Consider the following 17377-nt stretch of genomic DNA (forward strand, 5'->3'; position numbering starts at 1 on the left):
ATGAATCAAGATCTGATGGAGGTGGTCCTTACTGATTTGGCTGTGGTTTTGGATATGGATAAAGGAGAATTACGCAGAGAAGTTGAAAAAGTGTACAGGCTTAACTCTTGGATTGCTAAGCAGAAGAATTTGCCTAGAGATGTGGTGATTTATTTTACGAAGAAGTCTCTGCGTAATGAGATCATACAAGCCTTTTATAATAAAAGATTTCAGATAGCTGCCCAAGATGTCATCATACTAAAGGAAATCCCATCAAAAATTTTAAGAATCAGGAAAGATTTTGCTTTCTTAGCTAATGAGCTTAAAGCTAGATCAGTGCCATTTAGATGGGAAATCCCGATGGGCATTGTTTTGAGCCATGCGGGGACACGTTATAGATTGAATACGGTTGATAAAGCTAGAGAATTCTATACTTCAGTCCTAGGTGCAGGCTCAACTTTACCTGTTCAGAAATCCCTGAGTGGCAAAGAGGCGGAGCAGCAGTCTGAGGCATTAGATTTGGTTTCTGCTGGGATGCTGCAAGCTGAATGGCAACGCCAGATGGAGGTTAAAGAGCAGAGAATGACTCGTGCAGCTTATAAACGTAAAGAGAAGGAGCAACGTAAGAAAGAGGCCAAAGAGATTTCTCCTGGAAATGTATCACCGCCGGTGGGAGGAGCAAGACCCAAGAGTCATGCAACACATGTTGCAATTTCAGATCTCCAAGGTGTCTTCTCCAGGCTGCGGGCCAAGGGAGATGGCAAAGTTTTTGACCTGGAATGTTAATGGATTGAATTCTCCTCAGAAAAGGAAAAAAATCTTTTATTATTTGAAGCAACGTAATAATGATGTTATTTGCTTACAGGAAACTCATATTTTACTTAAGGATCAGAAATATTTAGTTAATGCCCGTCTGGGATCTCACTTCGTATCTTCTGCTCCCGGGAAGAAGGGGGGAGTTGTTATCTATGTTAAGCAAAATCTACCAGTTTGTCTGGTGGAGTCTGACCCCCAAGGGAGATATGTGATGGTTGAATTGGGCTTATATGGTAAGAAAGTACTTATAGTGGGACTATATGCACCAAATCAGCAACAGGAACAATTTTACAGACTCTTACATGAAAAAATAAATCTGCTGGACTACAGATCCGTGGTACTAATGGGGGATTGGAACGGTGTCTTAGATGTACAAAGGGACAAAAAAGGTTCCTCTCCTCTTCTTAAGCAGGCAAAATTACCTAAAGCCTTTTTTGATATGAAAGAGGACTGGGAATTACGGGACTATTGGCGGGAATGTAATCAAGAGGAGAAAGACTTTACCTTCTTTTCAGATAGACACCAATCCTTCTCAAGAATTGACTTCTTCTTGATTACAACGGACTTATATAATAGAGTAAAGAATGTCAAGATTTTCCCTAGGTCTTTGACGGATCATAGTCCAGTTTGGATGGAGTTGACTCAAGAAAAAGAGGAGAGAAGATCCTGGAGGGTGAATGAGAATTTATTTAGACAAGAAAAAAATGTTCAGAAACTAAAGGAGTGTTTAAAGGATTATTTTGCTTTGAATATGTATAAGGGGACTTCAATGTCAATGGTATGGGATGCAGGGAAAGCATTTATGCGTGGGATTTTGATAAAAATGAATAACTGTCATAAGCAAAAACAGATTCAGAAACGTAAAGAATTGGAAGATGAAATTAAATTAAAAGAAAAGTCTTTGATTTTAAATCCTTCTGATGAAAGTATTAAAGAATCTTTAAAGTTGTTAAGAACACAATTTAATATGTTGTTAGCAGATCAAGCTGCAACCAATTTATTGTTTATGAAACAAAATACATTCTGTAATGCTAACAAGCCAGGGAGATGGCTGGCTTATCAATTGAGAAAGAAACAGAGACAGAGAACAATAGATAAAATAAATTACAAGGGTAAATTAGTTTCTCAGAAGGAACTGATTAAGAAATCTTTTTTGGATTATTATCAAAAATTATATAAATCTACTAATGTGCAAATTTTAGAGATAAATAAATATCTAAGCGAGGTTAGTTTCCCTAAATTGACAGAGGATCAGAAACATGAAGTTAATGGTTTAATTACTAAGGAGGAAATTTCGCTAGCAATTCAACAATTGAAACCAGGGAAAGCACCGGGTACGGATGGGTTAACAGCTGTTTATTATAAAGCTTTATTGGAGGAGATGATCCAACCATTAGGTGATCTTTTCAATGGCATTTTACAGGGTCAAGAGATTCCTCCCTCATGGCGTACTGCTTTTATATCATTGATTCCAAAGGAAGATCAAGATCTTACTTTACCAAAGAATTATAGGCCTATATCTCTTTTAAATGTGGATTATAAGATATTTGTAAAAATCTTAGTAAATAGGCTTATGAGGGTGGTGCACCACCTTGTGCATAAAGATCAATCTGGGTTCATAACTGGAAGGTACATGAAAAATAATGTCAGACAAATTATTAATTTATTAGAATATTTAGATAAAAATAACCAAGTTCCTGCAGGGCTGATATTTTTAGATGCTGAAAAAGCCTTTGATCAATTGAATTGGCATTTTATGTTAAGAGTAATGGAAGAGATGAATTTTGGTCAAAAGATATTGCAAGCTCTTATGGTAATATATCAAAAACAAATGGCACAACTTATCGTTAATGGAGGCTTGTCAGAGGTTTTTACAATAGAGAAAGGTACTAGACAGGGTTGTCCATTATCACCGTTGCTGTTTGTCTTAACACTGGAAATACTGTTGATCAAAATTCGAGAGTCGCAGGAAATTAAAGGAATAGAAGTTAATAAAAAAGAGTATAAGTTAAGAGCTTTTGCGGATGACTTGGTTATTACTTTGTCGCAACCTACTTATTCTGTAGTAAAATTATTACAGTTGATTCATAATTATGGTTTGGTTTCGGGTTTTAAGATTAATGTTAATAAGACTAAAATTTTACCTAAAAATATGACTAGTCGGGAGAAGCAGACTTTGGTTAATTTGACGGGTTTTGAAATTGTTAATAAGGTAAAATATTTGGGGGTGATGCTATCTGTTTCTAATGCAAAATTATTTAAAAATAATTATGAAAGGTTGTGGGTTAGGGTACAGAGAGACTTGAAGAATTGGGAAAAGTTGCAATTATCCCTCATGGGAAGAATTGCAGTGATAAAAATGAATATTTTACCCAAGTTTCTCTTTTTGTTCCAAATGATACCGATTTTGAAGAATGAGATCAATTTAACTGAGTGGCAGAAAGGCCTTAATAAATTTATTTGGGCAGGGAAAAAGCCAAGGGTTAAGTTTAAAATTATGCAAGATTTCCGTGAGAGGGGAGGACTCAAGGTGCCGAATTTGAAATTATATTATGATGCGGTGGTTTTAACATTAGTTAGTGACTGGGTAAATTTGACAAATTCTGATATACTTCACTTAGAGGGATGGAATTTACTTTTTGGGTGGCATGCCTATTTAATATTTAATAAAAAAATGGATTGGGCTTTTAAATCTCATATCTTAAGAATTTCTTTACTTAGGGTTTGGAGAAAATATTATAAAAGTGATTTCAAAGTACCATTATGGGCTATACCTTGGCATGCAATAGAAGGAATAAAAAGAGGGGTTAAAATGGATATGGTGTCCTATAGACAGTTACTTAAATGGGATGGACAAAACTGGCAGTTAAAATCACGGGAAGAGTTAGCACAAGAAAATATTATTTATTCTTGGTTCCAATATAGGCAATTATTAGACAGATGGAAGATGGACTGTAAGGTGGGTTTTCTCAGAGAAGATGAAAATCTTATTAAGCAAGTGAAGGATCAAAGACAAACCCACATTAAGAGGATTTATGGGGTTTTAGTTGAATTGGATTCAGAAACGGAACTAATTAAAGATTGTATGATTAGATGGGCGCAGAATTTTGGTGAGCCAGTTCCATTGGACACCTGGGAAACTATTTGGGTGAGAAATGTCAAATTTACACAAGCACAGAACTTAAGGGAGAATTTTTATAAAATGTTTTATAGATGGCACCTTGATCCACAAAAAATGTCTTTTATGTACCCTGACTTACAACCTAAATGTTGGAGATGTGGTTGTATGGACGCTACTTATTATCATATTTGGTGGTCGTGCAGAGAGATAAAAGCATTCTGGATTAAGATATGGTGGAATATCCAGAGAATTTTTAAAAGGAGGGTAAAATTTACTCCACAATTATTTTTGTTAGGTATAGTTATTGATTGTGATACAAAGGAGGTTATATTGATGTTAAATTTGATTACAGCTGCGAGGCTGTTAGTAGGACAATATTGGAAGAAGGAATCTTTGCCTACATTGCAGGAATGGTTTCTTAAAGTGTCTCATTTGGCGGAAATGGCAAAGATTTCGGCTTTCTTAAAGGGTCAAACGCAAGAGAAATTTCTTGCTGTTTTGGGATAAATGGATAAAATTCATACAATTTAAATTTGATAAAAAAATACTATATAGTTTTTTCATAATTTTTAACTTTATATATATATATATATATATTCTATTTTATATTCTTTTTTTTATATAAATATAAATTTTTTTAACTTTTTTAAATTAAGCCTATATTCTGCTCTGGGAGGCCCTGGGGGGGGAAGGGGGGGTTTGGGTAGGGGTGGGGGAAGGGGGGTTTTGTTGGGTAATGTTTGTTTTTATTTGTATATGTTGTTTTTTGTTTTTGTATTGTCTTTTATTTTCTGTAAAATTTATAAAACTTTTTAATAAAAAAAAAAAAAAAGGTAGGGTTGTCAAACTGCCGGCCATGAGCCGGTTGCATCATATAGAGGCCACGCTCCCCTTAGCTCTAGCATTGCAAAAAAAGTTGTGACACATCTCGTGACGTGGCGAATTTGACACCTGTGATTTAAGGCAAATGGCTGTCCAGTCTCTTCTTAAAAGCCTCCAGTGATGGAGCATCCACAAGTTCTGAAAGCAAGCCATTCCACTGATTAATTGTTCTCACTGTTAGGTAGTTTCTCCTTAGTTCTAGGTTACTTCTCTCTTTGGTTAGTTTCCTCCATTGCTTCTTGTCTTGCCTTCTGGTGATTTGAAAAATAAGTTGACCCCCTCTTCTTTATGGCAAATCATCAAGTATTGGAACACTACTATCCTGTCATCCCTAATTCCTCTTTTCACTAGACTAGACATACCCAGTTCCTACAACCGTTCTTTATATATCTTAGCCTCAAGCTTCCTAATCATCTTTGTTGACCTTTTCTGCAGCCTTTCCACTGTTTCAACATCTTTGGTATAATATGGTGACCAAAGCTGGATGCGTTATTCCAAGTTTGGTTTTATCCAGTGCTTTTTTTGTCATAGAATGAATGGAATGGCATTCTGGCACCTTTTTTTAAACAGAAGAACCGATTTTTCTAAGCTGCCAGCGCGAGTACAGGTAATCCCTGAGTTATGAGCATTCACTTAATGCTCTCATGCTTCCCCCTCCCTTCCTGCTGTGCGGGACTCACCTGGAAAAGGTCTGTCTCCTTTCTGCTGCGGTTCCTGCTGCCGCTTCAATCTGAGGCCAGGGGAATATTGTGTTGCACTGGGCTTTTGTAATCATATTTTTCAGAGGTTGTCAAGCTTTTTGAGTTGTTTCCCCCTTTAGGATTTTCATCCAATGAAATCCTTCCCAACCTGTCTCTAAGTTTGTTGACATCAGCTCTTTTAAATTATAATAACTAGTTTTGTTACTTGTGGTCTGTATTATATTGAATTCAAGTATGACATAGTTACTCACCCTCCAAAGTTTGTGACATTTCAACATCCCTCTATGATTTCATCTCTGCTAGTAAGAATTTAGATCACTATAGTAGACCCCCTAGTTCCCTCCTCTCTTTTGGATGATAAAGTTGTCACATAGATTTGTGAGGAACCCTTAAGAGGAGATTGGACAGCCATTAGTCCACAATGGTATGGGGTCTACTGCCTGAGCAGGGGATTGGACTAGAAGACCTCCAAGGTCCCTTCCAGCTCTGTTATTCTATTGTGGACTTGCTGTTTTCATGGCAACATTATTGTATTGATCTGGCACTGGTCTTTTCTGGCATTTTTTCACTTCCATGTATCATCAACAAGCACATATTGGTGCCCCATCCGTGTATTAACCAGGTTCAACTGTTCTTAACCCAGCACTTTTTTTAAAAAAAAATAACTATTGAGGACCTCTCAGGATGTTCAATTTTATAGGTAGTCCTCACCATTTGTTCTCTGAGCCTTCAAAGTTACAATGTCAGTGTAAAAGCAGACTTACACCTGGCAACACAAATTTGTGGTAATCATAGCTCTTGTTCAGTGACCACACATCAGCAGTTCTTATGGTTATCAAGATGCAGGAAAAGGAGTTGCACTAATTTGAGTTTTATCAACTGGGGCACATTTATGAAGGTTGCAGTATTCCACACTCATATTCCCTATTTGTGACCTTCTCAGCTAGCTTTTGACAAACAAAATCAATGGGGATGCCGGCAGGAATTTGCAAGTCGCAATCATGTGAAATTACCCTTAACAGCCCATAGTAATTTGCTTAACAATGGCAGAGGAACAGATATAAGTTGGCTCTGTCATGTGACATCATGCTTAATGATTGGGCTTCTTAGTGACAGAGATACCAGTTCCAAATGTGGTTCTTAAGTGAGCACTGCTTGAGTTGGGATGTCATCATAGTACTTGTGGGCAGTATTTTCTGTCCTTATTTGCAGTTGAGGACTTCCTTGGGCAAAACTGGTACTTCAAATCTTGCTGAGGCTTTAAGCATCATTTCAGCAGCTAAAGCCCCCACATCTCTAAAGTTAGCTCAGGGGGTTTGACTGTAACCATTTTGGGACATTTTATCAGGCTTGAAAGACATAGGTAGGTGTATCTCTATATGCCTGTATCTACAAGTGTATAATCTATCCCCAGCATTTCCAGGTAAATTTGATGATAACCCTTTGCACTGTTAAGAATTTGTGATTGACCCAAGTCAACAAGAGAATTTCACATGATTTAATTAATATTTGAACTTGGATCTTGGTAATCTTCCATGTGTCAAATGAATCATAATTAATGTAAGGGATTATTCTAGCATGTTTGCTTTTTTGTTGTAATGTATACTTTTTCTTTCTCATATCTTCTGCAACCATTTTATAAACAAAGATACATTTTTCTTTGAATCCTGTAGACAAAGAGGATGGCAATAAGAGCACGCTTGACAACTGAGACTAACAAGCAACTTTGAAAAGGAAAGCAAATTGAACCAGAAATCAAAGTATTTTTCATTTCCTTCAGAAAAATAAACAATCCTTCTCCAGCAGCTGATAGACAAAAGAGAAAATTAAGAAAGATTTCAACCTGGAATAAGTAGAGTATACAGAACTCAAGGATACGTTACATGAAAAGCCAAGAGAAATTATTTATCATTCAGCAAAAGAGGGAACTGTCTGGAAGTCATTGCAAAGGAAAAGGTAGATTGGATAGCCATGTTGGGCAAACAGTAATGCAGGTCTCACTCTGGGAGGAAGAAAACAGCTTGAATCAAAGCATGACTAAACAAGGGACCATCCATATTTTTGACGTCCTCAAGAATATAAGTTGTGGGAAGGCTCCATAGATGTGCCTATTGTGGAAAAGATACAACTTGCAAATTTCATTGTGCATCAGAGGATCCACATTGGAGAAAAGCCATACAAATATTCCAAATTTGGCAAAAGCTTTGGTCAGAACAGCTCCGTTGTGGTTCATGGAAGGACCCACACAGGAAAGAAGATCTACAAGTCCCCCCAATGCGGTAAATGCTTCAGTGAGCATGGCAAACTGGTGATACATCAGATGACTCATACAGAAGAGAAAATGTTTGAATGTCCTGATTGTGGGAAAAGTTTCAGTCAAAATTCCAACCTGGTGAGACACCTAAGGACTCACACAGGAGAGAAATCTTTTGAATGTCCTGATTGTGGGAAACGTTTCAGTCAAAATTCCAACCTGGTAAGACACCTAAGGACTCACACAGGAGAGAAGCACTTTGAATGTCCTGACTGCGGGAAAAGTTTCATTAGAAATTGCCACCTTGTGAGACACCAGAGGACTCATGAAGGAGAGAAATCCTTTGAATGTCCTTATTGTGGGCAAAAATTCAGTCAGAATTCCAACCTTCTGAAACACCAGACGACTCCCAGAGGAAATAAAACATTTGAATGTCCTGATTCTTGGAAAAAGTTGAGTCACGATTCAAGACTGGTAATAGACCAGAAGATTGACGCAGGAGAGAAGCACTTTCAATGTTTCAGTCACAATTCCAGCCTGGTGATAGACCAGACAACGCACTTAGGAGGGAAATCCTTTGAATGTCCTGATTGCGGGAAAAATTTCAGTAAGAATTCCCACCTTGTGATACACCAGAGGACTCACACAGGAGAGAAACCCTTTGAATGTCCTATCTGTGGGAAATGTTTCAGTCGCTATTCCAATCTGGTGACACACCAGAGGACTCACACAGGAGAGAAACACTTCAAATGCCCTGATTGTGGAAAAAGTTTCAGTCACAATTCCAACCTGGTGAGGCACCTAAGGACTCACACAGGAGAGAAACCCTTTGAATGTCCTGATTGTGGGAAAAGTTTCATTAGAAATTCCCACCTCATGAGACACCAGAGGACTCACACAGGAGAGAAACCCTTTGAATGTACTGATTGCGGGAAAAGTTTCAGTCAGAATTCTCACCTCATGAGACACCAGAGGACTCACACAGGAGAGAAACCATATCAGTGTCCAGATTGTGGGAAACGTTTCATTACAAATTCCTACCTCATGAGACACCAGAGGACTCATGCAGGAAATAAACCCTTTGAATGTCTTGATTGTGGGAAAGCTTTCAGTCAAAATTCCAGCCTGGTGAAACATCAAAGGGCTCACAAAGGGGAGAAACTCTTTGAGTGTTCTGATTGTGAGAAAAGTTTCAGTTGTAATTCTGATCTGGTGATGCACCAGAGGACTCACACCGGAGAAAAACCATTTAAATGTCCTGACTGTGGGAAAAGTTTCAGTCGTAATTCAAGCCTGGTGAAACACCAGAGGACTCACACAGGAGAAAAACCATTTGAATGTTCTATCTGTGGGAAAGGTTTCAGTCACTTTTTTAGCCTGGTGATACACCAGAGGACTCACACAGGAGAGAAACCGTATCAGTGTCCAGGCTGTGGGAAAAGTTTCAATTGTACTTCTGACCTGGTGAAACACCAGAGGACTCACACAGGAGAAAAACCTTTTGAATGTCCTGACTGTGGGAAAAGTTTCAGTCGTAATTCCAGCCTGGTGATACACCAGAGGACTCACACAGGAGAAAAACCCTTTGAATGCCCTGATTGTGGGAAAAAATTCATTGAAAAGTTTAGCCTGATTAAACACCAGAGGACTCACACAGGAGAGAAACCCTTTGAATGTACTGATTGTGGTAAAAGTTTCATTTGTAATTCTGACCTGGGGATACACCAGAGGACTCACACAGGAGAGAAACCCTTTGAATGTCTTGACTGTGGGAAAAGGTTCAGTCGTAATTACAACCTGGTGAAACACCAGAGGACTCACACAGGAGAGAAACCCTTTGAATGCCCTGTCTGTGGGAAAAGTTTCAGTGAAAATTCAAGCCTGGTGACCCACCAGAGGACTCACACAGGAGAGAAACCGTATCAGTGTCCGGATTGTGGGGAAAGATTCAGTCAGAATTCCATCCTAGTGATACACCAGAGGATTCACACAGGGGAGAAACCTTTCAAATGTCCAGTCTGTGGACGTTGCTTCAGGCATAAATCATCCTTTGTTGCACACAAGCAAATCCATTTGAGGAAAAAGTAGAAGAGTTTAGAAAAGGCCTTGAATTTCATTTGTGATATCTCATGGAAAATGTAGGTGAGAAATTGAATATTTGAATTGTGGTCTGAATCTTTTTACTCAAACATGTCTCAGGACTAGACTTGTAGGTGGAGAGAAAAGGAAAATGGAAAAAGGCTAACTACCAGTTTCTTGTTAGCAGCAACAATTACTGGATATTTCCTTTTGCAGAAGTTGTGGAATTCCTTAAAGAGGTTTTCGGGTGATGTTTTTGTATATTGATTATCAAATTCCTACATGTGGAGTTTCAATCTTCTACCTTGGTTTCCTCCAGATTTTGAGCCCCAGAATACCCCAGCCAGCATATAAGAGGTCCTCAAGATACAACTGTCATGGGTCTTGCAATTATGGTTGAATGTTGCAATGGCTTTAAGCTTTTCTTAACTACCCTGATCTCCCTGATGCAGCTATTAATTGAATGTGTGAGTCACTAAGCGGAACATTTGTTACCTCAGGGTTGGGGAAAACCATTGGAATTCTAGCGCAGGGCCAGGCTTGCCTGCTGTAGGTATTCCTAGGCCTCCCCCACTGTCTGAGACGCCATGTGCTCTGTTTCCCAACCTTTGTATCCTCCTGGCCTTTCCCTCCTCCACAAAATCTCCCCAGGCCTCACATTTCTCCCAGCATCCCCACAATCCTTAAACCTGACTCCCACCCCACCAGGCCTCACACCTTCCTCCTCTTTACCTGTTGAAGATATCTGATCCTTGTGTTGGATAAGGAGGGGAGGGCATGCATCCCTGGGCCTCATGACTGTGTGTTGGAAGCAGCCGTCATTTTCAGTGGGACCTACATTCATCCCTGAGCCATGCAGTGGACTTGCTGAAGCGGTGACCATTTTGCCACACTGTCCACAGTGTCACGCAAGAAGAGTGACAATCTCTGTTTTGCTACCTTAATATCAGAAAATAAAATGTATGGTAGAAAATGTTTCATTTTTAAAAATGCATTATGTTGGAATGATCAGTAGCTTTTGACAAGGAAAACAAGGCATATTGTCAATGTTACTGTGAACATTAGGTTAAGGCAAGTCACTCACAGTTGCCTCAAATTGCGAGATGGGCAATGATTAAGTTTAATAATAAATGAATCTAATAATAAAAAGGTAATGTAAAACTCATTTCCTAACTCTTGCTCAGTGATGACAGCTCCACACATACAGTGTGTTTGTCACACACTACAATTATTAATTTGCAATCTGCCTGTGGTGCATTCTGCACCTCTGTAACTAATCTGTAATTAATACTCAGCTTCGCTTCCCTCCTGATTATAAATTTAAATTTTCATTTTGCATCGTACATCAGTCCAGCCATTCTCTGCCTCTGATGATATGAGCTGCAGTTAGGCTTCTGCCTCTTAATTTATTGTTGCATTGCTATCTGCCCCAGTCCTAAATTCTATGAAAATACAGCAATTCATTAGGCACAGTTTAAAAATTCAAATGGTTAAACTGGATCTATTTGATTGACATTCTTTTGAGATTCAGAGATGGTCTTCTACATCAAGGATCTTCAACTCCCGGTGCATGGACCGGTACCAGGCCATGCCATGCCAGCAACTGGTCCACACAAACAAGCAAAGCCCCATCCGTGGGATGCAGGCAGCACACAAAACATTTAAAACTAGACAACTAGTTTAAAGCAGCCATTAGTTGTGCTAATGGGTTTGTAGACTTCGAAAATCATAATATTACTGAGGATCTGTCTTGTCTGACTTCCCTGATGAGTCTCTGAATTCTGAACCAGATTCATCAGACAGTTTAGGTCCCCATGGAGGGAGACAGTGAGTGGACACAAATGTTTTGAAAAACCTGGGGATGAATTCCTTTAACATAAGAAGAACTTGGCTGATCAATTTGCAAGTTGGTCCTGAGTGTGGAACTTGGAGCATTTGAAGGTGCCTGTGACCCCTCTTGGTTCTTCTGTGCTCTGCTCCCTGATTTTATTCCTTCTTTTAAAAGATTGAGAATTGCACAAGTTATTTAATTAAAGTACACTTTTATTTGTTTTTCCACTAATGCTTTTGGAGAAACAAATGATGGACAGCTGTAACTGAAGCCAGAATGGGTTTCTTAAAAACAGATGATGCCAGACAAACATTATTACCATTTTTGATGAAGTCACTAAATTAGTGGATCTGCAAAATGTTGTGGAGATAGTATACTTGGACTTTGACAAGGTAGACCCCAACTTATGTCTTGGTAAGATAGAATGACGTGGGATAGACAGAACCAGCACCAGGTGGATTCGCATTTGACCGACCAACCACACTGAGTGGGTATTCCTCAATGGAACTACATCTACATGGAGAGAAGCATGCAGTAGGGCACCTCAAGGTTTGATCTTGGGCCCAGGACTCTTCAACATCTTCATAAATGATCTACAGGAGGGGAACTTGTATAAATTTGCAGACGACGCCAAGTTGGGGGGAAGAGCCAAAACTTTAACAAAAAATAGACTCAAGATCCAGAAGGATCTTGACACATTTGATCATTGGGCCAACAATATGCAGCTCAGTGGTGAATAAAATAAGGTCCTATACTTAGGTTGGAAAAATCAGGTGCACTGGTAAGGAATAGGTAGTACATGGCTCAACAGTAGTAAGAGAGGAATGGACTAGTGGACAAGTATGCTCCAACTGCCAAAAAAAAGCAGATGACCTCCAAGGTCCCTTCCAACTTTATTATTATTATTATTATTATTATTACAGAGGGATTGTGTCAAGACAGCAAGAATTAATTGTATTGTTTCACACTATACTAGTGATACCACACTTAGAATACTGCATCCAGTTCTGGTCACAAGAATACAAAACAGATGTTGAGTCCCTGGAAAGTGCAGAGATTAACAAAGATGATAAAGGGTCAACGCTAAATCGTATGATGGTCAGCTGAGGAAGCTAGGATCACTAGGCTATCGAAGAGAAAGATTAGAAGGAACCATGTCAAGGCTTTGAAGAAGTGGCTGTTCCCCCCCCCCCCCCAGCAGCTTTTTGGGAAGAGCTCAGCTCACAAAGCCATCCATTTGGGAGGGAGCCATCCATTTGTGTGTGCTTATAAAACCATCAGAGCAAAAATGTTTTTTCTCACCATGATCCTTTACATCCTTCTAGATCAGGGGTAGGCAACCTTGGCTCTTTTATGACTTGTGGACTTCAATTCCCAGAATTCCTGAGCCAGCCATGCTGAGGGGAAAGGGAGAGGTTTACAAGCTGAGCCATGCTGGCTCAGGAATTCTGGGAAGTTGAAGTCCACGAGTCATAAAAGAGCCAAGGTTGCCTACCCCTGTTCTAGATAATTCACCAGTTGAGTACAACAAATTTCCTCCCTGTGAGGCTTCCAGGACATGACCTCCATTACAAATGGCTTTTTTTTTCTGGATTTAATGTAGATAGTCCTGACTTTCCATTTGCCTCGTTTAGTAACCATTCCAGATCGTGATGGTATAACCATTTGGCAAACAATCCTTGGATTTACAGCCATCACACTGTCTCCTGATTCTGTGATAGCCATTAGCAAACTTCCCACAAGCTTAAGACAAACAAAAGTCATGTGGAAGACAGAAATAAAATCACAAGTAGCAGTCATTTGATGTCTCACTTAATGTCCATGTTGATCCACTTAATGACCAAAAGGGAAGTGAAGTGAAAAACCTGTTGCAATAAAATGATTTATCAGAACTCCCAGTCATAATTGGGGTCTCTAAGTGAGGACGACCCATGTTTCATTCATCACCACCATTCAGGCTTCTTCCTGCAGTTGATGGGTAGGTGGCCGATGTGCAGTAGGGGGGGGGTCTCTCTGGATGGCTTTCCTATTAGAGAGCTGGTGAGCTGCAGGGGTGAAAGGGCTGTTGCTGAGCTAGGAGTGGGGATAGCCAAATTCCAGCCCCTCCTTAGCCATGAAAGGTTCTTCAAGCTCATCCCCACTTGGTAGACCAGCCCAAGAAATCAGCCCCACAGGAAGACCCAAACATTTTATTTTAAATTGAGACTGAACATAATAAGAAAATCTTGCCAAGTTTGTTTGTGTTATACCTCCCTCCCCCAAACGTCTTATGCTACTGTGAATTAGGTAGGTGTTTGTCTGAGCTTGTTTGTAAAATTAATTTGTTTTGTACATTACTTTAAAAATTTCAAATTAAAAAAGGTACCGTATATGCCTGCGTATAAGGCAGTGTTTCTCAACCTTGACCATTTTAAGGCATGTGGACTTCAATTCCCAGAATTCCACATCCAGCAATGCTGGCTGTGGAATTCTGGGAGTTGAAGTCCACATGCCTTAAAATGGTCAAGGTTGAGAAACACTGGTATAAGGTGACCCGACGTATAAGACGACTCCCGTCTTTATCGCCGGGCTGCATTCCTAGAAAGTCATCTTATACGCCGGAAACTACCAGTATTTCCGGCGTATAAGACGACTCCCGTCTTTATCGCTGGGCCGCATTCCTAGAAAGTCATCTTATACGCTGGAAACTACCAGTATTTCCGGCGTATAAGACGACTCGGCGTATAAGACGACCCCCGTCTTTGGCGTCAATTTCAGCGCTCGCGGAAGTCGCCTTATACGCCGACATTTACGGTATGCATTTCCAACAAAGACTATGGCAGTGATGGCGAACCTTTTAGAGACTGAGTGCCCAAACTGCAACCCAAAACCCACTTATTTATCGCGGGGTGCCAGGTGGGCGTGGCCCACTGGGTGGGCGTGGCTGTGGTGGTCATGGCAGATTGGGTGGGTGTGGCCAAGGTGGGCATGATCACCTCAGTGTTGCTCGCAGGGAGGGATGCCTGTGGGGGCCGGGCAGGGTTGGGGGAGATCCAGGGGGTCCCTGCCAGGTGGGGCGGTGGGCAGGAGGCTCATCCTGTGGAGTGAGATGAGGCAAGGCGAGGCAGGGCGGGGGTGCCATTGTCACAGGGCAAGGTGTGGCAGGGGCAGGGGCAGGGGCGGTGGCTACCTGACACCATCGAACTCTGCACACAGAGGCCAGCGAGCGCATGGGTGCTGGGATGCATCCGGCCATGTGGGCCCTTGGCGAGTTAGCGGGCGGCTGATTGAAAAGGGACGGTTGCCATCTCCAGGGCATGGCCTGTATGCCCACAAACAGGGCTCTGAGTGCCGCCTCTGGCACACGTGCCATAGGTTCGCCACCACTGGACTATGGCAACTTTTCATAGTTTTTTGCATGTACCTTTACAACCCTTTGAAATGTCTTTTGGGGAACTTTATGTTTCTTCTGCCATATATAGGCAGTTACCCGCTTCTTTCTATGCCCCCCTTTTCTAGGCTCTGCTGCCTCTTTGCCTCTCCCTTAGCTTTGTCCTAATGGAGACTTCTGTGCAAGAGAATTTACAGAAGCACGTGGCATTTAGCATTTAAAAGCATTTAGCGACACTGGGCGTGTTTGGACTCAGCCTGGCCTGCATGAATGAGCCTCCCTCCCTTGGGGCCTCTGGCCTGCTGATGCTCCCAGGTCCTAAATCCAGGGGAGCCACAGGAAATCAAACATAAAGATTTAGGATGTAGAAAGATATTCATCTCCGCCGAGAGCCACACCCCTACAGAAGTGCAGGAATCTATTGATTCGCTTCCATTCCACAAACTAGCACCTTCCAAATCTTCTGTTCAGGAATAATCAAGGCTGAATTCTAACTCTGGAAATTGGGAAGACTGATCTAGAAAGATTGAGGCTCCCCTGAATAAATAGGGAATAAATGTTACATGTTCCATAATTTTATTAATGGAATCAAGCTAGCAAACTGGAAGTTATTTAGGGACTCTGCACACAAATAAGTGCTTTATGATAAGGTGACCAACTTTTTTACAATGAAAAGGAGGACACAAATAAATTGAAGAAAAAAATATCGTAAATAAAAGAAACATTTTATTCATTGCAACAATAATACAGACAACTTGCATGTGCAAAGTTTGCCAGCCGGGTGTTTTGGCGCGCTCAGCAGCAATTCCTATTGGCTTTCGAAAGCCAATAGTGGGAGTAGCACAGCTCATGCAAAAGTTGAAAACAAAACCCATCAAAAAAAGGTGCCGGAACACCGTTCTGAGCATTCTATGAGGGAAAAAAAGCCCTGCAGATTAGTCTTCAAATATCAAAAAGGAGGACATGAAGGAGAACACTTTTTGAGGGAGGACAGAACTTACAAAAGGAGGACTGTCCTCCCTAAAGGAGGACAGTTGGTCACCTTATTGAGCTTTTGAGTCCCAGAATCTAGTTACTTTTAAAAATCTAAGTAGGTTCAAGCTTCCATTTTCAAGTTTCTCTCTCTTGCAAAACTAAGTGTTCATGAATTGTCCGGCACCCCCCCCCCCCCAAGAGAAATAACTGGCTGGAGGAGTCTTCACTGATCCTTAAGGGAGGTGTGCTTGACTTCTGTATGCATATAGTTCCCCCTTCTTTCCCTTGGTGTAGTTCTCTTGCATGAGAAGCTTCTTGCTCTGTTTCACTGATGATCAGTGAATCCTCGAGAAATCTGAAAGAACAAGTTAGGGATAATCATCATGGAGAAAGTCTATCGATGTGATCACTGGAGCCGAAAACGACTTGACCTCACCTAATCAATAAAAATAAATCTGGCAACTGTCTTAGGTAGAGACGGAGCAACGTGATTTTCAGCTTTAGGTCACTAGATGGCGGACTACAAATAGGTGCTAGACCACTCTCACTGCAAGTAGGGCATTGGTAACTGAGGCGAACGGAGTTGAAACATTCGAATCTTAGATTCCTAGAGAGGATTTGGAGGAAAAGAGGACGACAGGAAAGGAACTACTTCTTCCGGCTCTGCGCTGGGTGGATGGAGGCGGGGAGGGTGGGTCTCCTGGTCTTCCCAGGGTGGACGCAGCAGTTGAAAGGTGAGCAGAGGACAGGTGGAGAAGAGTCCGGGAGCAAGTAGGGCTTCTTGGGTTACCCCGGGGTGTAAAAGCAGAGAAGCAACGAGGTTGAAACATGTCAGCTGCTACACATTCTTTCCCTCCCCAGATTTTATTCCACTGGTGGTGCAAGCTTTAAAACTGGTGCCTGCGTTTTTCTGTGTTTCTTGGGAGATTTAAAAAATCTCCTTCGTGTTAGAGTTGGCTCCTTGTGATTTTATGGGCATGTTCTTTTCTTTGCAATAATTTGGAACCTGTCTGCCAGTGCTGTCTTCAGGAATTTTGCTTTTACTTCCATATCTAGGAAACAAATGCAGGATTTCCTGGTGGTATGCCATCCATGTATTACCCTGGCACATCTCTGCATAAGCCAGAACTTAAAAAAAAAAATAATTGGGTTCATTTGGCATTTTCAGTTTTATAGGTAATGCTCACTTACCGCTTGCCATTCAGTCTTCAGAGTTTCATCGGTGCTGAAAAAAAGGGCTTACAACTGTTCCTCAAAGTTGTGGCCATCCCATTTACTTAGGGATGGCACTGGCTTGCATTCACGAGGGTTGTGGTATTCTACAGTCATAGACTTTCTATTTGGAACATTCATAATTGGCTTCCAACAA

General features: G+C 40.8%; 2 protein-coding genes across 4 annotated transcripts in view; both read left to right on the forward strand.

The window, feature by feature from the left end:
* Nucleotides 1–11684, forward strand: part of LOC120303329 (zinc finger protein 850-like) — a 53280-nt gene extending 41596 nt beyond the window's left edge. The window contains exon 5 of the mRNA XM_039332769.1: nt 7833–11684. Coding sequence (XP_039188703.1) covers nt 7833–9841 — 2009 coding nt within the window. The 3' untranslated portion in view covers nt 9842–11684. The remainder of the gene's footprint in view (nt 1–7832) is intronic.
* LOC120303334 (zinc finger protein 271-like) overlaps nt 1–17377 on the forward strand; it is a 29995-nt gene that overhangs the window by 4343 nt on the left and 8275 nt on the right. For 2 of the 3 annotated variants that reach the window (XR_005555406.1, XM_039332774.1), the window contains exon 1: nt 16695–16742. The exons of the other annotated variant lie outside the window; for it this stretch is intronic. The gene's annotated coding sequence lies outside the window, so the exon portion shown is untranslated. Of the gene's footprint in view, nt 1–16694; nt 16743–17377 lie in introns of those variants that run through there. 3 annotated transcript variants of the gene reach the window in all.

The sequence above is a fragment of the Crotalus tigris genome, unplaced genomic scaffold, assembly GCF_016545835.1.
Source record: "Crotalus tigris isolate CLP2741 ecotype Arizona unplaced genomic scaffold, ASM1654583v1 scf7180000024464.508515016:1373766, whole genome shotgun sequence".
Lineage (NCBI taxonomy): Eukaryota > Metazoa > Chordata > Lepidosauria > Squamata > Viperidae > Crotalus > Crotalus tigris.